The sequence below is a fragment of the Bos taurus genome, chromosome 27, assembly GCF_002263795.3.
Source record: "Bos taurus isolate L1 Dominette 01449 registration number 42190680 breed Hereford chromosome 27, ARS-UCD2.0, whole genome shotgun sequence".
In the NCBI taxonomy this organism is placed as follows: domain Eukaryota; kingdom Metazoa; phylum Chordata; class Mammalia; order Artiodactyla; family Bovidae; genus Bos; species Bos taurus.
Window position 1 is genome coordinate 40,222,662 of NC_037354.1, and position 25,690 is coordinate 40,248,351.

The following is a 25,690-nucleotide window of genomic DNA, read 5'->3' on the forward strand; positions in this document are numbered from 1 at the left end:
TGTGGCCTCTGCTACTCAGGAGTGTGGTCTGCAGCCCAGCGGCACCTGGGAGCCACACCTGCTGAACGAGAACCTGCACTTCAAGGGCCACCAGGTGCTCTGTGAGCTAGCCGCGGGGGAAGCAGGCTCTCGGTTCCTCTTGTCGGCAGGTCCGCCAGGGGACCTGCGTCCAAGTCCAGGGCCAGCTCTTCAGAAGCTGGTGCCACTGACCACACAGCCTGCGGGCGCCTCACTCACTCTTTTTCTGGCTCCGTTATCGCCTCTTATCTCTGTAACCTTTCATGCAATTCTTTTTCTAGAGCATCAGTCATTGAACCAGCAAAACTCTACAACATTTGGAGTTTTTACAAAAGAACCCACATCTTAGGTAGGCAACGTGAACTTAAGAGCCCAGAACGACTTTCTAGTTACACTCACTCGTTTTTGAGGGCTTATTACCTTCTACTCACTAGAAATACATTTACACGTCAGTGAACACGACACGTGCAAGCATCAGTTTGAAAATATCCAAATACCTGAAGCCATCTCCCCCCGCACATCCAGACCAGCCAACACAGGCCCCCTGCCCAGTCTCCCCGCCTCCCCTCTCTCTTGTTTCTGGCCCAGCGAGGTCAATGCACGGGGTGGGGGAGGGGCAGCGGAGGGTCCCTCGGGGCAGCCCCCCTTTGCTTTCCCAGGGACCCTCCACCCTCGTCCTTCGGAGGCCTCGCTCGCCTGGGCGGCCTCTCCCAGCTGGAGAGCCCTGCACTTCACGCCGCTGTCTGCTGAGACGCCCGACTCCTCCTTGGCTCCCCTCGACCCCTCCACCCGGGGGAAGGTCCCCATGAGCAGGAGCCTCGTCTCGGTCACCTGGTGCCGGAGCCGCGCACAGGTCCCACCTGTGCATCATGACTGTAAGGGAGGAAGCACCTACTTGACGCATCCACAGCTGAAACCCCTAGACTGGACTGGGTGGTGAAGAGCCCCCTTACCAAGCCGGGTCCCTCCAGCCCAGGGTCGGCCCGTGGGCGCATGTGTCTGCGCGTCCGTGCTAGTGCGCCTGCGCGGCAGGGCGAGGGCACATGCGTGTATGAGCATATGCGGGAGTCTGTGCGTGCGTGCGTCTGTGCGTGCGTGCGTCTGTGCGTGCGTGGCGGCGCGGGGTGGGCGGGGCCTCTCACCGTGGTGTACTTGCCCAGCTGGCAGAGCGAGGGGAAGGTTTCCTGGTGAGCCTTGCGGATCTTCTCGGTGAGGTCGTCCAGCTCTGCCGTCATCTCGTAGCTCTCCGTGCACTCCTGCTTCGAAGGCTCCTTCTTCTTCTTGTTTCTGTCATTCCTGACCGCTGCGGACGAGAGAGCAGACAGACAGAGCGGGGTCACCAGAGGCCGGGCTGTGCCGCCGCGTGGTGCCCGGTGTGGGGCCGGGGAAGGCGGTCGGCACAGCACAGCGTCCCCGGTAAACAGGCGGCGGCCGGCGGACAGCGGCGCGCCGGTTCCTGAGGAGAGCTCAGCTCACCCACAAGGGGGGCCTGTTTGTTTGGACGGAACCTCCCGTGTGCACTGGTTCCTCGAAGACTTTCCGGGCATGTTCCCCCCAGTTCGGGAGGGGGTGGCCCGAGGGGCGCGCCAAGAAAACCCCTCTTGCTTGGGACACACATCCCGGAATGGAGCCAGGGATTCCTAGCTAGGCCTTTCGGTTCACTTTTTTGCTTTTCAGTTTTCTGAATTAACTGGCAGTTTCGAAGAGATTCATCTTCAAGAGGATGGGATATGGGGTTTTTGTCCCGTCGTGTGTTTCTGCTTCGTTAACTTTCTGTGTTAATCACAGTCCTTTCTGTGACGTTTTTAAAAGTAATAATGCATGTGTCAGGAGCCCTCGGCCTGGGAAGCTGTCCGTTCATTCATCCCTTACCTGCCCTGCAGCCCTTGTCCCCTCGCCTTGTCTGGCAGCGGACCTCATGCAGCACAGCCTTGGCCTCTGCTCTGGGTGGTACCCCTACAGCACAGCCTCTCTGACGGCTCAGAGCCGAGGGCCACTCAGAGCTCTGGCGAGGGTCTCCTGGGGAAGAAAACTGGGACCCAGGGAGGCAGACAGCGGAAACCAGACCATGCAACTCCCCCCATGCTGCTGAGGGACCCAGGGGTGCCAGGCTGGACACCACCTGCTGGATCTGCCACCACCCTGGCCTGGGAGTCTGTGCTGCAAACGACCCAGGGCATAATCTGATCCCTCCTAAGAGGATTCAGCCTGGACCTCCTTGAAAACCCCCAGGGGATCTGACAGCCAGCAGCTTCCCAGGTTGGGGTCTACACTGTGAGGACCCCAAAGCTGCCTGGGAGCTGAGGGCAGAGTGAAAGCAAGGCACCAGCATAGGGAGAGGAGAAAAGGTGGAAAGAAAGAAATTGGAAGGGCGGTGGGGAGATAGGGAAAAGCGGGGGGGGGGAGTGTGGTGGTACTGAAAACCTCAGATCTGTAAAAGCACCTCATGCCTGGAGTCGGGGGAGTACTTCTGAGTGCCTTCAGATCCTACTGGGAGCTGTGTCCACAGTATGCCACTTGATCCCCTGGCCAGGTAGGCAATTTTAAACCCATTTTACAGATGAGGAAACAGAGCCTCAGTGAGTCTAAGGTATGTGCCCATGACTACGCAGCTGGTAAGTCCCTTCTTCTCTATCTGCTTGTTCCTAACAAAATAAACACATTTGAAAAAACTTCTCCAAGCGATTTTCTTTTCCAGGACTCTGAAATGTCACTGTTCTTTGGCTCAGAACGTTTCCAGGTCTAGGACAAGGAAGTGAAGACAATTGGGGTATCTAATCCTCACAGGAAGGCAGACTGTGTGCCCAGACCACTCCCACAGGTGGCAGACACAGGGGAGGAGAGTGTGGTTTAAAGCAGGGAGAGTGCAAAAGTAAAAAACCAATTTGTTTTAAAATTGCATCCCCCTCCCCCCCAAAAAAACAAACCCTTAGGAATAAACCTGACCAAGTTGACAAAAGACTTACATGCTAAGAACTATAAAACGTTAATAAAGGAAACGGAAGATGATTCAAAGAAATGGAAAGACATCCCATGCTCCTGGATCAGAATTAATATTGTTAAAATGGCTATGCTACCCAAAGCAATCCAGAGACTCAATGTGATCCCCATCAAGTCACCCATGACATTTTTCACAGAATGAAAGCAAATAATCCTAAAATTTATATGGAACCATGGAAGACCCAGAATTGTCAAAGCAATCCTGAGGAAGAACAAAGCAGGAGGCACAGCCCTCCCAGACCGCCGACAGCACTATGAAGCTAGAGCAATCAAAATGGCATGGCACTGGCACAGACAGATACAGACCATCAGGACAGGATAGCCAGCACAGAAATAAACACACTCACCTAAACACCACTTGACTCTTCAACAAAGAAGGCAAGAATATACAATGGGGAGAAGACGATCGCTTTTGCAACTCATACTGGAAAAGCTGAGACAGCTGCATGTAAATCAGTGAAGTCAGAACACACCTCACACCACACACAAAAAGAAACTCAACACGGCTTAAAGGCTTAAATGTAAGACATGACACCATAAAGCCAGAAGAGAACATAGCAAAACATTCTCTGACATAAATCACACCTGCGTTTCCTTAGGTCAGTCTCCCAAGGCAATAGAAATAAAAGCAAAAATAAATGGGCTCTAATCAAATTTACAAGCTTTTATACAGCAAAGGAAACCATAAACAAAATGAAAAGACAATCTATGGACTGGGATAAAATATTTGCAAATGATATGACCGACCGACAAGGGCTTCATTTCTAAAATATACAAGCATCTCTAACAATAACAAAAAGGACAGTCCAATCAAAAAATGGGCAGAAGACCTAAATAGACATTTCTTCAAAGAAGAAATACAAATGGCCAACAGGAACAATGAAAAAATGCTCAACATCACGAAGTATTAGAGAAAACGACAATGAGGTGCCCCCTGACACCAGTTAGAATGTCCATTGTCTAAAAGTCTACAAATAACAAATGCTGGAGAGGGTGTGGAGAAAAGGGAACCCCGCTACACTGTTGGTGGGAAAAAAACTGGTGTAGCCACCATGACAAACAGCATGGAGGTTCTTCAAAAAACAGAATTGCCAAATGATCCAGCAATCCCACTCCTGGGCATATATCTGAAGAAAACTCTACTTCAAAAAGATGAATGCATGCCTGTGTTTGTTGTTGTTTGTTGTTTTAATTGCTAAGTTGTGTTCAACTCTTTTGGGACCCCATGGGCTTGTAGCCTGCCAGGCTCTTCTGTCCATGGGATTTCCCAATCAAGAATACTGGAATGGGTTGCCATTTCCTTCTTCCCTGCTGCTGCTAAGTCGCTTCAGTCATGTCCGACTCTGTGCAACCCCATAGACGGCAGCCCACTAGGCTCCTCTGTCCCTGGGATTCTCCAGGCAAGAATACTGGAGTGGGTTGCCATTTCCTTCTCCAATGCATGAAAGTGAAAAGTGAAAGTGAAGTCACTTAGTCGTGCCTGACTCTTAGTGACCCCATGGACTGGAGCCTACCAGGCTCCTCCGTCCATGGGATTTTCCAGGCAAGAGTACTGGAGTGGGGTGCCAATGCCTTCTCCGTCCCTTCTTCCCTACCCAGGATCAAACCCACACCTTCTGCATTGGCAGGGGGGTTCTTTACCACTGAGACACCCGGGAAGCCCTACGTTCATAGCAGCGCTATTCACAATAGCCACGACATGGGCTTCCCTGGTGGCTCAGCTGGTAAAGAATCCACCCGCCATGCGGGAGACCTGGTTTTGATCCCTGGGTTGGAAAGATCCCCTGGAGAAGGGAAAGGCTACCCACTCCAGTATTCTGGCCTGGAGAACTGTACAGTCCATGGGGTCACAAAGAGTTGGACATGACTTAGGGACTTTAACTTTCACTTTTCAAGACATGGAAGCAACCTGAATGACTATCAACAGATGAATGGATAAAGATGTGGTACATACATACAATGGATTACTGCTCAGCCATAAAAAGGAAGAACGAAACTGGGTCATTTGTAGAGAGGTGGATGGACCAAGACATTATCATACTAAGTGAAGGAAGTCAGGTGGAGAAAGACAAACACCGTATGATATCACTTACATGTGGAGTCTAACATATGACACACGAGGCCTTGTCTATGCAGCAGAAATGGACCCACAGACATAGAAACAGATCTGTGGTTGCTAAGGGGGAAAGGAGGTGGGAGAGGGAAGGATCGGGAGTTTGGGGTTAGTAGTTGCAAACTATAATGTATAGGATGGATAAACACAAGGCCTTACTGTATACACAGGGAACTCTATTCAATATCCTATGATAAAGTATATGGAAAAGAACGTGAAAAAGAAAGTGTATACATACATGTATACCCAAATCAACTTGCTGCACAGCAGAAATTAACACCACCTTATAAATTAACTATACTTCAATAAATTAGAGTAGGGAGAATGCGGAGAAAACAGTCAACACAGGAGAGCCAAGGGTCACCCGGGTTTGAGGGGGAGCCCATGGCCTGAGGTCCTATGTGAACACTGGGCTCCGTGGGCAGGTTGTCGGCATGTGCCCCCTACTCCCTCCTGGCCCTGCTGAGAACATTCTCCTTCAGCTAACACAAAAGTCCTACCTAAGCAAGATGGTCTTCTGACAGAATGGTCTGGCATGAGAAAAACAGTTTGGTAGGTCCTCAAAAAAAACGCATCCAGCAACTCTACTGCTTGGTGGACATGCCAGAGAACAGAAAATACGCGTCTGTGCAAACCTACACCCAAACATTCACAGCAGTGTGATTCTTAACAGCCCAGAAGTGGAAATCACCCACCTGCCCATCCACTGATGAATGGATAAACAAAACCGGTCTGTATACAGTGGAGTATTAACGGGCACAAAAAGGCACAGGATTCAGACACACATGACAACACGGATGAACGTTGGCAACATGATGCTCAGTGAAAGAAGCGGACCTTCTTTTCTATTCCTGTGGTTCTGATCCTATGGGATGTTTGGAGTAAGCTGATCCATACAAAGCCAGTTGGTGGTTGCCAAAGGCTGGGGTGAGGGTGGGGGGATGGGAAGTGACTGCAGGTGGGCCCAGGGTTTCTTCTGGGGAGATGAAGAAATAGAGGAAAACAACAGAATGGGAAAGACTAGAGATCTCTTCAAGAAAATTAGAGATACCAAGGGAACATTTCATGCAAAGATGGGCTTGATAAAGGGCAGAAATGGTATGGACCTAACAGAAGCAGAAGATATTAAGAAGAGGTGGCAAGAATACACAGAAGAACTGTACAAAAAAGATCTTCATGACCCAGATAATCACGATGGTGTGATCACTGACCTACAGCCAGACATCCTGGAATGTGAAGTCAAGTGGGCCTTAGAAAGCATCACTATGAACAAAGCTAGTGGAGGTAATGGAATTCCAGTTGAGCTATTCCAAATCCTGAAAGATGATGCTGTGAAAGTGCTGCACTCAAAATGCCAGCAAATTTGGAAAACTCAGCAGTGGCCACAGGACTGGAAAAGGTCAGTTTTCATTCCAATTCCAAAGAAAGGCAATGCCAAAGAATGCTCAAACTACCGCAAAATTGCACTCATCTCACATGCTAGTAAAGTAATGCTCAAACTTCTCCAAGCCAGGCTTCAGCAATATGTGAACTGTGAACTTCCTGATGTTCAAGCTGGTTTTAGAAAAGGCAGAGGAACCAGAGATCAAATTGCCAACATCCACTGGATCATGGAAAAAGAAAGAGAGTTCCAGAAAAACATCTATTTCTGCTTTATTGACTATGCCAAAGCCTTTGACTGTGTGGATCACAACAAACTGTGGAAAATTCTTCAAGAGATGGGAATACCAGACCACCTGATCTGCCTCTTGAGAAATCTGTATTCAGGTCAGGAAGCAACAGTTAGAACTGGACATGGTACAACAGACTGGTTCCAAATAGGAAAAGGAGTACGTCAAGGCTGTATATTGTCACCCTGCTTATTTGACTTCTATGCAGAGTACATCATGAGAAACGCTGGACTGGAAGAAACACAAGCTGGAATCAAGATTGTCAGGAGAAATATCAATAACCTCAGATATGCAGATGACACCACCCTTATGGCAGAAAGTGAAGAGGAACTCAAAAACCTCTTGATGAAAGTGAAAGTGGAGAGTAAAAAAGTTGGCTTAAAGCTCAACATTCAGAAAACGAAGATCATGGCATCCGGTCCCATCACTTCATGGAAAATAGATGGGGAAACAGTGGAAACAGTGTCAGACTATTTTTCTGGGCTCCAAAATCACTGCAGATGGTGACTGCAGCCATGAAATTAAAAGATGCTTACTCCTTCGAAGGGAAGTTATGACCAACCTAGATAGCATATTCAAAAGCAGAGAAATTACTTTGCCAACAAAGGTCCATCTAGTCAAGGCTATGGTTTTTCCTGTGGTCATGTATGGATGTGAGAATTGGACTGTGAAGAAGGCTGAGTGCCAAAGAATTGATGCTTTTGAACTGTGGTGTTGGAGAAGACTCTTGAGAGTCCCTTGGACTGCAAGGAGATCCAACCAGTCCGTTCTGAAGGAGATCAGCCCTGGGATTTCCTTGGAAGGAATGATGCTGAAGCTGAAACTCCAGTCCTTTGGCCACCTGATGCGAAGAACTGACTCATTGGAAAAGACCCTGATGCTGGGAAAGATTGAAGGCGGGAGGAGAAGGGGACGACAGAGGATGAGATGGTTGGATGGCATTACCGACTCAATGGACCTGAGTCTGAGTAAGCTGTGGGAGTTGGTGATGGACAGGGAGGCCTGGCGTGCTGCAGTCCTCGGGGTCACAAAGAGTCGGACACGACTGAGTGACTGAACTGAACTGAAGGCTGTGCAGCCACGTGAATGTGTTACAGATCACTGGACTGCACACTTTAAAGCAGGGCCCCCAACCTCCAGATCTAATGCCTGATGATCGAGGCGGAGCTGACGTCACAATAATAGAACAAAGTGCACAATAAACGTAAGGCGCGTGAATCCCAAAGCCACCCCAGCCCGCTCTGGTCCGTGAGAAAATCATCTTCCTCAAAACTGGTCCCTGGTACCAAAAAGGCTGGGGACCGCTGCTTTAAAATGATGAGTATTACGTGACTTACATCTTAAAACAACAAGAGCCAACAGCAAAAGCCCAAAGCCCACCAGGGCACAGCCGCCCAGCGCTCGGGCCTGCTCTGGCCACGACGGCACCTGGCCCGCCTGACTTAGCCACGGCAGCAACACTGCTCACGGACGGCTCAGTGAGAGCCAGACCCTGCCTCAAGGAGCTCAGTAAACTCCACAGCGAACCGGGGTGCTGGGTGTTCTGATTCCGTGTCTACAATCTAGACACTGGAGGCCCCGGGTCACCCTGTATGCAAATCATCAGGATGTGAGCAGAACATACAGAAAAGTAAAGAGGGGCCACGTGCACTGCCCACAGCCCCAAGGCCCAGGCACCATCCACCGTCTCTCCACCCGCGGCCCCCAGAACATGAAGCTCCGAGGAGCAGTCACAGCGCTAGAGGGTCACCTGGGTGGAGGGGGCCAGCCCTGAGCACCCGCTCCCCGCCAGGAAGCAGAGGTGAGGCGGGAAGGGGACCCCGTGAGCTGGGCAGGGAGGCGGTGTTGCTCATTTTGAGGCCAGAGCTCCGCTTGCTGTGCTCAGGGTCCAGGCCTGGGCATGCTCAGTGGCTGTCTGGTGGCCAAGGGACCACGGGTTGACCTCCGTTCCCTTCCAGATGGCTTGTGCCCTCCCCAAGCAAAGCCCCCCCCTCCCCGTATCGCCATCACCAGAGGACTCCTGGGACTACCGCAGACTTCTCTGCAGCTGCACCACGCAGCCCCCCACCCTGGTGACAATGCCCCTATTACGGAGAGGCTCCTACGGTGATGGACGGGTTTTCTAAACATCGGCTCCAGCAGCTCGCTCTGCTCAATGGTTCTGAAGTGCTGTGGAATGAGACATGGTGTCTGGGCCAGGCGTGCGGATGGCTGCCAAAACCACCAGCAGCGGGGGACGAAGCAGTGCAGAGCTAGGGGCGCTGGCTCCATCCCCCCTCGGGCTCACGTCAGCGGTGGCCGGGCTGCAGCAGAAGCTCTCTCCGCACAGGGCGGTGGTGAGGTCTGGGGTGCTGCAGGGCTGGGATCTGACCGCATCCCCTCCTGGAGTGGCCAGCCCCCCTCACAGCCTCTCTCGTCAGTGGTCACTGGGCGGGAAGGGCGGGTCCCCTAGTCACACAGGAAGAAGGACGGGAGCCCTCCTGTGTGGACACGGTGAACCTGAGCACCCTGGGCCTGTGGGCGGCATCGGGGGTCGGTGGCTACAAGCGGCAGTCAGGCTTTTGAAGGAGCTGGCGGGCAGCGGCACCACATGAGCAGGTGGACCGCTGCTTTGTCCATCCATTCATCCATTTGCCAAATATTATGTGAGTGCCCACCCTGTGCCATCTGCTGGGGGCAGTGAGGTGGGAAGCACACAAGCCCCCTGCTTCCACGGCACTCACTCGTGGTGGGAGACGCACGGTCATCTGGTAACAGCGACAGAGGCAGGGCTGTTGGCATCACTGTCACTACACGTGCTGTCCCTCGAGCGAGAGTTACCACAAGGCTGTGATATTAGTACAACTTCCACAGCAGCTACGGGCACTCCTGAAGCCCTCTGTTCACATCAGATCACTCAGTTCCACGGCCGCCTGACAGGGAAGTGTCATCATCATGCCCATTTTGCAGATGAGAAAAGCGAGGCACAGAAATGTAAATAACCTGCCCCATCCTATACTTGATGTGGAGGGGGTTTGGAATTCAGAAATCCTGGCTCCAGGGCCCTCAGCTGTGTGTGTCACACTCATACGTGATGCTATGATATGGTGAGTGTCATAAAGGAGGCTGCAGGAGCACTGAGTGTTACTGGGTACGTGTGTGTGTGTGTGCATGTGTGTAGGGGGCAGTGTGTGTGTGTGTGTGTGTGTGTGTGTGTGTATGGGAGGGAGTGGTGTGTCTGTGTGTGTTTAGGGGGGCAGTGTGTGTACGTGTGCATGTGTGTGTATGAATGCGTGTATGCGGGGAGTGGTGTGTGTGTATGGGTGTGTATGTGTTTGTGTATGGGAGGGAGTGGTGTGTGTGTATGTGTGTGTTTAGGGGGGCAGTGTGCGTACATGTGCATGTGTGTGTATGAGTGTGTGTATGGGGGGAGTGGTGTGTGTGTATGGGTGTGTATGTGTTTGTGTATGGGAGGGAGTGGTGTGTGTGTATGTGTGTTTAGGGGGGCAGTGTGTGTGTGTGCATGTGTGTGTATGCGTGTGTGTGTGGGGGTGTGGTGTGTGTGTGTGTGTGTGTGTGCATGCATGCACAGGGGGCGGTTGGGGAGGAGGTCCTGGATCAGGCACTGATGCTGGAGAAAGGGGAGAATGAGAGGAGGGAAGGCCGGGCTGGTGGGGGAGACCCATGAGTCTCTGCTCTCCAAGTCTGGGGTGGGGGGCTCAGGCCCACAGGGAGCCTGCGATGTGTGACGTTTGGTCTCTTCTTTCACTCCCACTGCAACTGGCTGGCACATGTGTCAGCCCTGTGACGTGCCAGGGAACAGGCATGGTGCATCCGTCAGAGGGCTGGGGGTGGGGGGCCCCTGCCATCACCTCTGCCTCAGCGCCTCCATCCTGTTGTGGGGGGACAGGCAGTCTCTCGTACGGCCCCCCGCCCCAGGCTGTGAGCCTCTGGAAGGCGAGGGCTGGCGTTTACCTGTCTGTGTGTCTACAGGGCTCGATGCCTGCTCGGTCCACGGTGAAGGGTGAGCGTGGGGTGCATGCGGGCTGTCGGCTGTCAGGACCCAACGGCAGCACACAGAACCTGCCTGAGCCTGCTTCTTCCCCTAATTCAAGGTCTCACCCTTGCCTCCCGGCGCGCAGGGCAGTCATGGCCACTCTCGGCCCCAACAGTGCGGCTGATAGAGCAGCGGACGTGCAGAGGGTTGTGAGCGTGATTTACACGCCTGGCAGAGCCTGGCCCCGTGTGGCAAAACGCTTCTTGGACGAAAGGCGCTCCATAAAATATCAAGTATTCTCCTTGTGAGGGCTAAGTGCCACAAATCAGATTCGGTGGCATAAAAGTAACATATTTATGATCCACTATCATATTGCAAATGAAATGAATGTAATAAAAATGTCACTTATACAAATACCTCTGATGTACGGATCTCGACCTATGAATATGAAAACAGACACCCAAGCACTTTTATTTGAATGTCTAATCATGAAAATAAATGAAGTCGTGTTCATTTCAATGTGTGCACTTGTGCATGTATCTGGAATATTGATTCCTAGGCACACAATAAAAATGTAATCCAGGAAACATGCGAAAGGGAAGAGATTTCACTTGGACTCAGGAGAAGATGAAACAACACTTTGCTAGAAATTCTTTCACATCAAAAATAAAATAGGAAAGGAAAATATAATCAACAGTTTCTGTCCATTAAAATCCTCTAGATTCAGTCTAGTGAAGGAGGCATAATGGTCTGTTTATTCTTGTTTGAATATTAAAGTCTGGAGTCCCTTCATCCTGACTCTTAACCTCCTTAACTAACTGCACAAATAACGAGCCTCAGCCGGTGATGACAGCTGTCTGGTGGCCATGAGCAGGGGAGGGTCTGTAACTAACATACCGCTATACTTGACAGAAAACCCCCAAAACATAGTTTCATCTTAGTTTAAAAACCATTTGCTGAACTAATTATGTAGATGAACCACCCATGGACTTGAAGGCAGGTGGATTTGTAACTAACAGGAAATACTCGGAAATACTTCCCCATTATTTCAGGATTTGGGATTCTTTCTCAAGCAATTAACAGAGCAGGTCCCAGTGTGGCCTTGGGCGGGGTTGGGGTGAGAGGAACACATAGATAGCCCCAGGGTCAGGACCCCCTGGGCGGTGGGGACAGCGCCTTTCTCCCAATATTGCAGGCGCCATGGAGGCATGCGTAGAAACTGGAACAAAGACACAGAGAAAGGAGCTTAGAGGATGAGGCTGCGGCTACACTGTCTCACTGCAAACATGACACGTGCCCTTTGGACCAGTCTGAGGACAGGACGCCCATAAGTGTCTGTTAAATGAATACAGCTCTGGTGGCTTCCCTGGTGGCTCTGTGCTAAGAGCTCAGGCCTGGCATGTGCTTAATCGAGTCTGACTCTCTGCGATCCCAAGGACTGTAGCCCACCAGGCTCCTCTGCCCATGGGATTTTCCAGGCAAAGAAGACTGGAGTGGGTTGCCATTTCCTTCTCCACGGGATCTTCCCGACCCAGGGATTGAACCTGCCTCTCTTGCATCTCCTGCCTTAGCAGGTGGATTCTTTATGGCTGAACCACCAGGAACCTGCGTGTCAATTCAGGAGACACGGGTTCGATCCCTGGGCCGGGAAGATCCCACGTGCCTCAGGGTAACTAACCCTGTGTGTGCAGCGCAACCACGGGGCCTGCACTCTAGAGCCTCTGCTCTGCAACCAGAGAAGGCGCCGCAATTAGACATTCACTTCGCAACTAGGGAGGAGCTCCTGCTCACCGCCAGCTAGAGCAAGCCCGCCCAGCAATGAATACCCCGCACAGCCAGAAGTTACAACAACAACAAACTGAACACAGCCCTGTGCTAGGACCTTGCTTTGAGGGTTTCAAAACGGAGGTCAAAACAGCATCCTCCAGGGGCCGTTGCAGTGAGCCACGAGGCAGCATCCGAGGGCGTTGCAGGCCCTGCACAAGGGCAAAGCCTCAGGAATGGCCGGCGCTCACAGTGACCGGGCATGGAGCATACTTAGAATTTTTGGAGAATATTAAATATGCAGGTCTTGGTGGGGAGGGAGAATAGTCTGGATATAGCATTTGGAGAGTTTAACCAGGATCTACCAGCCTCGCTCAGCTTCTTCAAGTTATCCCAAGGACTTATAGAAAATCCTCGAATAGCTGAATAACAGAAGATCCAAATACTTGTGTTAAAGTGGTACCTTCGCCTAATAAAACTTTCCAAGCGATTTTAAACGCACTTCCCTCTCCCTGGCCGCTTTCAGTCATGCAGCGCTGACGTCTTAAGGGAGCCGTGCTCCTCCCGCCTCACACCCCCAAGCCCTTCCCTGCCGCGTCTGGGCCGGCGGGCGGGCAGCCGGGTGCGGCCGCCTGTCTCTCCGGTGGGCCCAGTGCGGTGGGCACCCTTGCACGCCAGGAGACTGGAGCTTGCTGGCTCTGCTGGAAGGGACAAAGCCTTTCCTCTGGAGAAGAATCTTGGATGAACTACAGCAAATAACTTACATTTAACTCCGGAAACAAACCCTCGTGCTTGACGCATGAAAGACAGCGCTCGGCCAGGAGCAGTGGAGAAAGTGCAGGCGGCCTCTGGGGGGCGCTACCGGGGCCCTCCTCTGCCCCTGCCTCTGGCAGCAAGGGACCTCTCTGCCAGGGTGGCTCCCAAAGCCCTGTCCACTGGAGGCGCTGTTTCCCCTGAGCGCCATCCAGCATCATCAGGGCTGAGATGAAGGATTTTACTGATGCTATTAAATTGGATGCTAGGACTGCCCTGTTGGCGCAGCGGCTGAGGTTCAGTCTCTCTCGGGGAAGATTCCACACGCCGCGGAACCACTAAGACCATGCGCGACACCAACTGAGTTCACGCCCCACAACTACCGAAGCCCTTAGGTCTGGTGCTTTGCAACAAGAGAAGCCGCCGCGCTGAGAAGCATGAGTACTCCAACGAGAGACCAGTCCCCGCTTGCCGCAACTAGGGAAAAACCCACAGTGAAGACCCAGCATGGCCAAAAATAAATAAGTAAAATTATATTTTAAAATGGGATGCTAAAAAATGGACATTGAAGACATTGTGCCTGGCCATCTGCCTTTAAATCAGGAGTAAACTCACACCCACTGCATGATCAACGCACCTCATCTGTTCGAACCTCCAGTTTAGGAAAGGACAGTTCAGCGTCCACTTCCAGGAGCCAGTTTCATGGGCAGGACATGCCTTGCTGTATAAGCAGAAGTTAGCTCTACCGAGCTCAACCTGCCCTCGTCTGTCTGAAAGGCTGCTAAGTGGGTTTTTCTGACTTGGTAAAACTGCAGGGAGTTTGAGAGTCAGGAATCTAGAGTCTTAAAATAAGGACCATGTATCCAGAGTGACAGGACTGAGCAGAAGTGCTGGTACTTCCCTTTAGATTTTTTTTCACGTGAAGACTTTAAGGCAATATCTGATGCTGGGGGGTGGGGGGTGGGGTTAGGAGGCGGGATCTTCAAATAACAAGAAGAAATTTCTCAGCAGACTGTTTCAGAGAAGCCTGTATCCTGCTCTGTGTCCCATACATTCTTCACAGCAAGTTACAGGCTGTCAAATATGAAACGACACTCTCCATGAAGATTTGTATGGAAATAGAAAAGACCTCAAATAGCCAAAGCAATCTTGAGAAAGAAGAATGAAGCTGGAAGAATCAACCTGCCTGACCTCAGGCTGTACTACAAAGCTACAGTAATCAAGGCAGTATGGTACTGGCACAAAAATAGGAATATACATCGGTGGAACAGGGTAGAAAGTTCAGAGGTAAACCCATGAACCCATGGTCACTTATTCTGCGACAAAGGAGGTAAGATTATACAATGGAGAAAAGAAAGTCTCTTCACTAAGTGCTGCTGGGAAAACTGGACAGCTACATATATGAGAATGAAACTAGAGCACTCCCTAACACCATACACAAAAATAAACTCAAAATGGATTAAAGACCTAAATGTAAGCCCACACACTGTAAAATTCTTAGGGGAAAACACAGAACACTGTATGACATAAATCACAGCAAGATCTTTTTTGATGCACCTCCTAGAATATGAAAATAAAAACAAAAATAAACAAATGGGATCTGATTAAACTTAAAAGCTTTTGTACAGCAAAGTAAACCATAAACAAAACAAAAACACAGCCCTCAGAATGGAAGAAAGCACTTATAAATGAAGCAATCAACAAGGGATTAATCTCCAAAATATACAAACAGCTGAGGCAGCTCCATATCAGAAAACACAACTGAATACAAAAAATGGGCATTAGACCTAAACAGATGTTTCTTCAAAGAAAACAAGATGGCCAAAAGGTACACGAAAAGATGGTCAACATCACTAATTACTGAAGAAGTGCACATCGAAACCACAGTGAGGTACCCCCTCACACCAGTCAGAGTGGCATCATCAAAACGTCTATAAACAATAAATGCTGGAGAGGGTGTGCAGAGAAGGGAACCCTCCTATACTGTTGGTGGGAATATAAATTGCTGCAGCCACTATGGAGAACAGCATGGAGGTTCCTTAAAAAACTAAAAATAGAGCTGCCTCATGACCCAGCAATCCCACTCCTGGGCATGTATCCAGAGAAAAGTCTATTTAGAAAAGATACATGCACGCGAATGTTCACTGCAGCACTACTTACAACAGCCAAGACATGAAAGCGACCTGAACTTCCATAGGCAGAGGAATGGATAAAGAAGATGTGGTACATATATAATGGAATACTATTTAGCCCTAAAAAGAACAAAATAATGCCATTTGCAGCAACATGGATGAACCCAGAGATTGTTATACTGAGGTCAGACACAGAAAGATAAATATCATATGACATCGGTCATATATGCCGGAATCTTTTTTTTTTTTTTTTTTAAAGTACAAATGAACTTATTTACAAAACAGAAGTAAAGTCATAGTCACAGAAAACAAACTTATGGTTATTTATGTGGATGGAGAGGGGAGGGATAAATTAGGAGACTGGGATTGACATCTACACACTACGATGTATAAAACAGGTAACTAACAAGAATCTGTCGGTTCACACAGGGAACTCTACTGAATGCTCTGTTAGTGGCCTATGTGGAAAAATGTGTATATGCATAGCTGAACCAGGGCTTCCCTGCTGGCTCACTGGTCAACAATCTGCCTGCCAAGTAGGAGACACGAGTTTGACCCCTGCGTCAGGAAGATCCCCTGGAGAAGGAAGTGGCAGCCCACTCCAGGATTCTTGCCTGGGAAATCTCATGGACAGAGGACCTGATGGGCTAGAGTACGTGGAGTCACGAAAGAGTTGGACACGACTGAGAGACTAAACAACAGCAACGGAATCACTCTGCTGTGCACCTGAAATTAACAGAACATTGCAAGTCAACTATACCCCAAGAAATTCTTCTTAAAAAGGATGAGTTCTAATGACCAAAAATTTCATTCCTCTGGTCCCCTAAACCCAATTCATTTTCAGAAAATGAATTTCCGTTCTTGTTGACATTCTCCTGTTTTCCCTCCTAAAACATTTTATAAAACAGAAACCAGGTCCTTCGCCTGGGGAAAGTGCTGAGATGCAGCCTCAGGGACTGCCCTGCAGGCATGGGACCCCTGACAAGCCCTCAGGGCCAGGGCGGGGGTGCAGCGTGGGAAGGGCAGCAGCCCCACCCTTTGGCTCTCCCCCTGCAGACCCCCTCTGCACCCTGACACCTCAGCGCCTCCATCCAGAGGTGGAGGCTGTTCCCAGCCCCTGCATCTGGGCTGGCCCACGACGCACTCCAACAGAGCCCAGCTGGAGTTGAGCTGCGCCAGCCTCGGCGTGGAGAGCACTGTCACTGCAGGAACAGGCCAGGCCAGCCTGCTTTTGGAGGAGGGACAGCAGCCCAGGCGGGATGTTCCCAGATCAACCGAGAGCCCTGAACCTGGGAGGGTGTTCCAGCAAGACTGGGGGCAGGGGTAAGTTGGGAGACTGGGCTTAACATATACACACTATTATACATAAAATAAATAACGGGTAAGAACCTACTGCATAGCACTGTTTATAATAGCCAGGACATGGAAGCAACCTAGAGGTCCATCCGCAGACAAATGGATAAGAAAGATGTGGTACATATATACAATGGAGTATTACTCAGCCATTAAAAAGAATACATTTGAATCAGTTCTAATGAGGTGGATGAAACCAGAGCCTATTATACAGAGTAAGTCAGAAAGAAAAACACCAATACAGTATACTAACACATATATATGGAATTTAGAAAGATGGTAACGATGACCCTATATGCGAAACAGCAAAAGAGACACAGATGTATAGAACAGACTTTTGGATTCTGTGGAAGAGGGCAAGGGTGGGATGATTTTGGAGAATGGCATTGAAACATGTATATTATCATATGTGAAACAGATCGCCAGTCCAGGTTTGATGCATGAGACAGGGTGCTCAGGGCTGGTGCACTGGGATGACTCAGAGGGATGGGATGGGATGGGGAGGGAGGTGGGAGGGGGGTTCAGGACGGGGAACACATGTACATCCATGGAGGATTCATGTCAATGTATGGCAAAAACCACTACAGTATTGTAAAGCAATTAGCCTTTAAATAAATAAAATAAATTAATTTACAAAACAACAAAAAAAACCCACCACATAGCACAGGGAACTCTACTCAGTCCTCTGTGACAGCCTATATGGGAAAGAATTTAAAAAGAATGGACACGTGTGCACATAATCTGAATCACTTTGCTGTACTAACTATTGTTAGTTTCAACTAACAATGTTGAAACACAACATTGTAAATCAACTAGACTCCAACATAAAACAAAAATTAAAAAAACCAACCAAAAAACAAAAAAACCCTTCTTTCCCAAAGGACTTTCTTCCCAAAACACACTGGGGGGATCCGGCCCATGGGGTGAAGTTGGCAGAACCACGCTCTAAAAACATGCCCTTGATTTATAAGAAGTTGTTTGCACAATAAATCCAAATTAGGGAAGAAAGTATTTTTAACAAATAGAAAGGGCTTAACTCCCACTCTCCCACGTTTGTTTTTCCCTTTGATTTCAGTAATCAGGCCACAGGGTGGACATCAACTGCTTTTTCTGCCCTGCACCAAAGCCCCACATCCCCACAGACTCTCTTCTGGAGACCCTCCTTCCCATCTCCCCACCGTCCCTGACTGTGACACACATCCAGGCCCTGGCTGAGAGCTAGAGGCGGACTCTTCCCCTCACCTCACATAGAATAAAAAGCGGGACTTCAGCACAGTGGTAAAGAATCTACCTATCAATGCAGGAGATACGGGTTCAATTCCTGGGTCCAGAAGAACCCCTGGAGGAGGGCAGGGCATGGCTACCCATTCCAGTGTTCTTGCCTGGAAAACCCCATGGACAGAGGAGCCTGGCGTGCTACACTCCATGGGGTCGCAAAGAATCAGACATGACTGAAGCGATGGAGCAGGCACATACACCCCCTCCTCCCCAGACAGCAGCGGGGTCAGTGGAGCAGGAGTGAGGGGCAGGGCAGGGGAAACCCTCCTGGGGAGGGAACACCTGAGTGGAGAGCAGTGAAGTAGGTGGAGAACCTCCCAGGCCTTGGGGAAGGGTGAGCACCCCGGAAGCAGAGAGACTCGGGGGTCTGAAGTCCTCGTGTTCTGGGAGGTGTTCTAGGGATGTGAGGGGGTTCCAACTCTCACAAGGCCTCTGAACAAAGCTTGCAAACCCACCCGGTGCAGTGATGCCCAAGGCCGATGCCTACAAGTGCATCAGGCAGACATGCGCCAAAGGCCTCCAGGCACAGCCCTCGCTGGGGGTGGGAGCCTGGATACACGAGATGCGATTGATCAGTGCAGCACGCTCACTGCTCCACAGTCTCAGGAAGCAACACCTCAGATGATCTTGGAGGCGGGGGTGGGGGGGTCTCCTCCCAAATCCTTATTCTTCTTTAATTTCTATTCAGAGAGTCTCCAAAGTTGTTGCATTCCCCTCTGCCCTTTTGCAAGATGGCCTATTCAAAAAGGGAGTCTCACAAACAGTGAAACCTAATTCACATGGAGAAGAAGAAGAAAGATGTATCCGGAGATTCTCTAAAGAAAACTGACCTGCACCCTGCCCACCCTTCCTCCAGGGATGCCAAAGAGCACACCTGGGCACCTTCCACAAGGAAGGACGGTGAGACTTGACGGCCAGAAAGGTCGACAGACAGCAGCCAGTAGGGTTCTGTTTTATTTACCCATGTCTTTCCAGAAAAACAAACAAAAAACTGCACAATATGGCCAAAAAATATCCTCTCCCCAGAACTAAAATTTTAAGACATTTAAGCACCATTACTTTTCATCATTGACTCAATGGACACGAATTAGAGCAAACTCTGGGAGACAGTGGAGGACAGAGGAGCCTCCAGTGCTACAGTCCGTGGGGTTGCAGAGTCGGGCCTGACTTAAGAGGCTGAGCAACAACACTTCACATATTTCATAAAATTCACCAAGTAAACGATACTTTGCACATCTTCCTAAGATTTCTGTTTTTCATTTCAAAGCTTCAAAACATAAAATTATACCTCAATGGGCGTGTCATTAATTTCTCCTTTCCTGACAACATGTATTTATATTTAAGTGTATCTATTTTGGAAAGTTTCAAGCATGCTACAAGTAGAGAAAATGGTACCACAAGCCCCCAAGCCACTCAACAGCCGGCTTCAATGATCAACTTCTGGCCAATCTCCTTTCCTCCCGGACTCCTCCCTCCAGAGGATTTTGAAGAAACCCCAAGAGGTCGAGATGTTGCGTGCTTTCCTCTGAAATATTTCCAACTCCTTTTTTTTTTCATAACTTTTTCCATACCCTTGCTTCATTTTAGCAGAGTGAGGTTTCATCTTTTTCTTACAGATTTTAGAAGGGAGAGAGGCCGAGGGGGAGACTCGACCTGAAACCTGGACCACAAGTGCAAGATGGTGACCTTCCTATACTCAGAGCAGAGCCAGCCATCCTGGAAACGTCCAGAACTCGAGGAGCGGTCACGCTGCCCTCACCAGCCACCGAGACAAGGATGTCCACCACCTCCTCTCCGCGTCCCTTCCGACCAGAGCGAGCAGCATTCCCAGCTCAGCATGCCCCGTGTCTTGAGATGCACACAGCAGAACTCTGCAGGCAGTTAAGGGTGGCTGGACCTTAAGCTGGAGAGGAATGCTGGACTCTATAGTGATATTCTTCTAATTCCACTGGGCCCCCTGTCCGGCCTGTTCCCCCACTTACCCTGGAATCTTCTGACTAAATTTGGGAAACTGCACAATGGTAGGGCCACTCCAGCAAGTGCCATTTTTAATCACACAGATGTTCCATTACCAGGCATCCTGACCGCAGAGGGGCCTGTGGTCAACCCTGAGGGTCAACCTGACCCTCCTACGCCAGGGCTCTTGGTGATAGCCGTCTTATTTCCAAACTGGGAAAGGCCAGTAAGTTGTGGGACTTCCTTACGATGCATCTGGACTTTTAAAAAAATAGCAAGAATTATGAAACATTAAAAAGTGCCTTGAGCTAACTTCAAAAAGAGCAATGCTGGGACGTCCCTGGGGGTCCAGCGGGGGAGACTCCGAGCTCCAATGCAGGGGACTCAGGTTCCATCCCTGGTCAGGGAACTAGATCCCACGTGTCTCAGCTCAGAGTTCACCCGCCACAGCTAAAGAGCCCACGTGCTGCAATGAAGAACGAAGATTAAATATCCCGTGTGCAGCAGCAAAGACCCAGTGCAGCCAAATACATACATTTATATGTGAAAAGAAGTAAGAGATTTATAATATAAGTAATAGACTTCCCTGCTGGCTCAGACGGTAAAGCGTCTGCCTGCCATGCAGGAGACCCGGGTTCGATCCCTGGGTTGGGAAGATCCCCTGGAGAAGGGAATGGCAACTCACTTAAGTGACTTAGCAGCAGCAACAGCAGCAGCCAGTATTCTAGCCTGGAGAATTCCATGGACAGAGGAGCCTGGTGGGCTACAGTCCATGGGGTCGCAAAGAGTTGGACAAGACTGAGTGGACTTCACGTCACTTCATGTCAATAGATTTATATATAAATATATATATTTAAATATTATAATTTTAAAAATATATATTTATATAATTTAATATATATACTTATATATAATTTAAATATATAATTTAAAAAATATATACTTATACTTAAATATATATATATATATTTAAAGAGGAATGCTTAAGAATGTGGACTGGACTTCTCCTCTCCGAGAACTCTTGCTGATTCCCATATTTATAATGAGGCGATGGAGGGCCCCTTTGAGAAAGCTAGTAAGAAACACTGCACCTGAGACAGCCGTATGCTGGGACCCCCACAAGGCCTCCCTGCAGCACATTTAAAGGGCTCTCTACCCCGGGAGCATCCCGAGCCCTCCTCTCCCCCTTCATGAGTCCTGAGATCCTGCCCAAGCCATCTAAGCACGTGCACCCGGAAGGCACGAGCCCCACCTCTGCCCCTGACTTCCCACCCCGCGTCAGACGTGCGCCTACCGCCCCCGGACGTCGCTCAGCCCCACCCACCGACCCCCTCCTAAGGGGACCCCTGATGCCCTCACCCGACCCCGCCCTGTGCTGCTGTCAGCTGAGTGACTCCGGACCCTCCGCCTGGCCCGGGCCCCAGTGGGTCCCCCTAATCCCGTGGACCTGCTGAAGTCGGCTCTGTCTGCCTGCATCCTCTCTGTGAGTAACATTTGCAGACAATAGCCCAGCTGTGAACGCTAGGCAAAAATAATAATAAAATAGCAATAAAAGTGTTAGAGCTAAAACAAGCCGTGTCCACAGAGGTGTCCTGACTCATTCTCTCTCGTGGGGCCCCATAAAGCATCCAGGGGAGCGCTCAGGTGACCAAGGTCCTCACTACGGCACTTCATTGGAGGGAGCAACTTGCTGCTCCCAGCACTCTGCTAAGATCCTGTCCCTGCAGGCTTCATGACGATCTTATTTTGCAGGTCATGACCTTCTCAACCCCTTAAGACAGACAAACACACATACACACGCTCACACTCACTTATTCCCTTTCCAGAGGCTCCAGAAAAGTAGAGATGGTGAACTGGCCATTGTCAACCATGCAGACTGCTTTGACTCCCCAGGACCTTAACTGCAAAGGGGCCCCTGGTCTCAACCCACTGTGTTTAAGCGGCACATGTTCTCAGACTAACCTCACCTTGTTTGGGTACTGTGACAGAGGACTCCCTCCCTGTGCCTGGAATGTTTCAAACATGAGGAGGGGACTTTGAACGTGTGTCCTGAATGGAGACCTGGGGGGTGGTTAGAGCTGCCAGGGATCCCCTTACTGATCCCTGGAGTCCCTCTCTGGAGCTCTCCGTTATGACAAGGCGCCAAGCGCTGGGTGCGGGAGCTGGTTTAGGTCTCGACCCTGGCCCGGGAGCTGAGCGAATCCCAGCAAGGCACCTGGCTTCTCTCCGTGGTGGCTGCTCCGACCAGGAGGGCAAGGTACTAATCTAACACAGGTGCTGAAAAGATCCAGAGCGCGACAAACGGTCGCCAACTCTGCGGCTCTCCTTTTCGCGCGTGGCCCCTCATAACAGTTCAGAGCAAGCATCTCCTCCCTGCGGCTGAATCTCCCAGTCCCTGAATTTCCAGTGTGCTCCGTCGTGTCTCCCAGCGGACAGCTGAGTCCCAGGATGTCCTGCTCCAGATGCCATGGGTGATGTTCTGAGAATGAGGTGCGTAGAGCAAAACCCAACAGCGCTCCAAAACGTGCTCTGCCCAGCCGCAGACAGAGAGCCCCGCGGGCCTCCAGAGTCTGATCCGCCCAAGATCGTAGGAGCAGACAGGCTGGCCCGCGGGGAGCCTGTGCCCTCGGTCTCTCGGGCCGGCCGCCCAGCGCATCCCGTGGCGCTGCATCCGGACACCTCGTCTCCGCGAAAGGCGTCTCCGCTGGACCCGCCCGTCGTCGGTCTCTCTCGAGATCTGCAGGAAGCTCCAGCTCTTGCAACGTTCTCAGTCTTCCATGCTCTTCTCCGGGACCAGATGTAGGTTGGAGGCCTCTCCTTTGAGTCTGTCTGTCTGTCTGTGGGCCTGACAGCCCCACGCGGCCTCCTCTCCCCTGTCCTGGACTCCTTGGCGCCTCAAGGGGGCCCAGCAGGCAGGGGGACCCTCAGAGGGGCCGCTGCTCGCGGGGGGCCCAGGTGACTGCGCAGCACACAGCGGACGGATTCGCCACTCCCAATCTGGACGCCGGTGAGACTTCAACCAGGAGAGGCCACAGACGGGAAGAGCCCAGCCTCCCTCCTAAAGAGGCGAGCAGGCCTTACCACCAGAGTAAACAGTTAGATGACTACGAGGCTCCAAATGCAGAGTCAAACCTCCTCGAAATGAGATCCCCCGGGGCTCGCCCTGAAATACCCGTAATGTCAGCTGCCGCTTCAGTGGGTATTGGAAAAATATTTAGAACTAAAATATGGTATTTCTCCAGGGGGCGTATATCAAAAACGGGGGGAGAGCAGCAATTACTAGAGGAACTCGATAAATCTCCTGGCTACCTGTCAGTTCTCTCCAGGTGCGCCAATAACATGTACTAGAAGGACTCACATCTTGCTGTTTCCTCCCCCCATTTTTTTTTGTTTGTTTGTTCAAGTCTAGTGAAGCTCCATTCAGATCATGGGCAGGAAAAAAAAAATACCCTATAAAATGCAGTCAGTGACTTAGAGCGTACACCACATTTAAAGGAATGGGCTTCAGAAATGTAGAAAACAAACTAAGGTTACCAGGTGGAAAGGGGGCAGGATAAGTGAGGAGATTGAGACTGAGATACACACACTACTATATATAAAACAGATAACCAATGAGGACCTACTGTACAGCACAGGGAACTCTACTCAATGCCCTAGAATGACCTATATGAAAAGAATCTTAAAAAAAGTGAATATATGCATACATATAATAGATGCACTTTGCTATAGACCTGAAACTAACACAGCATTGTAAATCCACTATATTCCAATAAAAATTAATTTTTAAAAAGTCCATTTACAATTAAGAAATGTTGTCCTACTAAATTAAAAAAATTAACACCAAAAGAATGGACTTAGCTAAGACTTTCCCTCAGTGCTGCTTACAATCCAGGGAATCCGAATGCCAGTCTTCCTGTATTATTCATTCCATAATTGCTGGGTTTTATTAGAAATATGATCTATTATAACCTTGAATAGAGTACATTAAATGACATTGAAAATTAGATTATTCTGATTATTAGAGAAGTGAGAAATGTGCTAAACATTTGTAAGACTGATAATCAATCAGGGTATCCATCTGAGTGTAATAAAAATCAATCTGGAGCCAGTGCGTTTAAATCTAATTTTTTAAGCATGACATTTTCCTCAGAGTTTCTCTCTAAAATGTCACCATCTTCTACAACGGTGATTGATTCTGTCTCTAGGGAGAAGCACTCACTCCAATTACTTCATCCACTGCACACAAACCGCAGTCCACTTACAAAGAGGCCGAATGAATCACAGCAAGAACGATATATTTTGGGGGGCGGGGCACAGATAGATTTATGTCAGTCAGGCTGGAAAATCACCGGTCTTCCTCCGCCAGGTCAGACAGAGAAAATATGCTACTTAGATCTCACGTGGCTCTTTAGTATCTTCCAACAGAAACTAGGAATTTCCATAATGGGTTTTTATTTCAACTGAGATAAAAAAAGAGGAAAACACCGTGGCTTATGTAAAAAACATGATTCTGTTCATGTCTTCTTCAGAGAAAGAAAAAAAGGTATGACTGTTAATTTAGCCTTCCTTCCCCCCAAACTTCCACCCATCTTTTAACCCATTCACCCATCAGCAGACGATTACTGAACTCCAACTGAGGTCACCAGGAGACTGGCCAGCTGGGGACTCTTTCTCTTGAGAATATTTACTTGGTGGAGGAAGGTTAATGATGTGACTTCCAAGGGGGACTTCCTGAGCTGACCCCACATTCTGTACAGGGACCACTAGCCTGGCACCCCCTACCACTAACTCAGCTTGGCCCTCAAGATGGCACATGTGAATACTGACTTTAGAGAATGTTGGTATTTTCCTGGCAATGGGAGGAGAAAGGGGAAGATGACATTTATGGAACCTTTGCCATGAGCAAGAACTTGACACCCATCAGTCACCAAATCCTCAGGGGTGGGGCCCCGGGGCTCCTGGCCCTGGGTTTGCTGAGCCGGTGATCGGCAGTGAGCCTTGGCTTTCTCCCTGCCTCCCGTCTCGTCTTCCCAGGAGCGAGGACTTGTCTTAGTGAGTCTGAGGGAAGGCACTGGAAGTTCTCAGCGGCAGCCCTCCCAGGCCTTCTCTGCCTCCGCCCTCCTCCCCCAGAAAAGGGCATCTGGCCTGTTCTCCGTGCTGTGGAAGCTCCCAGGGGTGAGCTTTGTCTGGGGGAGGCCTTTGGGTATCAGTGCTGCCCAGGACAGGGCAAGGAAGCTCACCTAACTCAGGGGTGAAGTCCAGGAAGCCATGAGCCACCAGGGCTGCACATGGCAAGCTGCATCTTCCAATAAGCCAATGACTCCGTAAGTTAATTCACACCCGTTGAAAGGAACATTACACTGCTATCAAAAATCATCTTTTCAAAGGCAATTTAATGACATGGCTAAATATCCACAATGCTGAATTTAGTATCTCCTTAAAAAAAAAAAAAGAGATCAGAAAAAAATGGAACACACACATATATGCATTGAAAAAAGCAGAATAAAAAAAGTCAAAATATTCATAGGTCTTATATCTGGGACACAAGATTCACTGTGATTTATCTCTCCTATTTTGATAAATTTCAGTACTTTCCAAATCATCTGCAGTGAGCTAATGTTGCTTCAATTATTATTTTTTATGTTCTCATTAATTATCTGTTTTATACAAAGTATCA

General features: G+C 49.7%; 1 protein-coding gene and 1 non-coding gene across 7 annotated transcripts in view; one reads left to right on the top strand and one right to left on the bottom strand.

Annotated features, from left to right (window-relative positions):
* RARB (retinoic acid receptor beta) overlaps positions 1–25,690 on the bottom strand; it is a 595,561-nt gene that overhangs the window by 25,957 nt on the left and 543,914 nt on the right. For all 6 annotated transcript variants that reach the window (XM_059882386.1, XM_059882389.1, XM_024986389.2 and 3 more), the window contains one exon: positions 1,161–1,321. In XM_059882386.1, coding sequence (XP_059738369.1) covers positions 1,161–1,321 — 161 coding nt within the window. The remainder of the gene's footprint in view (positions 1–1,160; positions 1,322–25,690) is intronic.
* On the top strand, positions 20,597–20,668 carry TRNAG-GCC (transfer RNA glycine (anticodon GCC)). The gene has a single exon. It is a non-coding gene; the product is annotated as a tRNA-Gly (tRNA).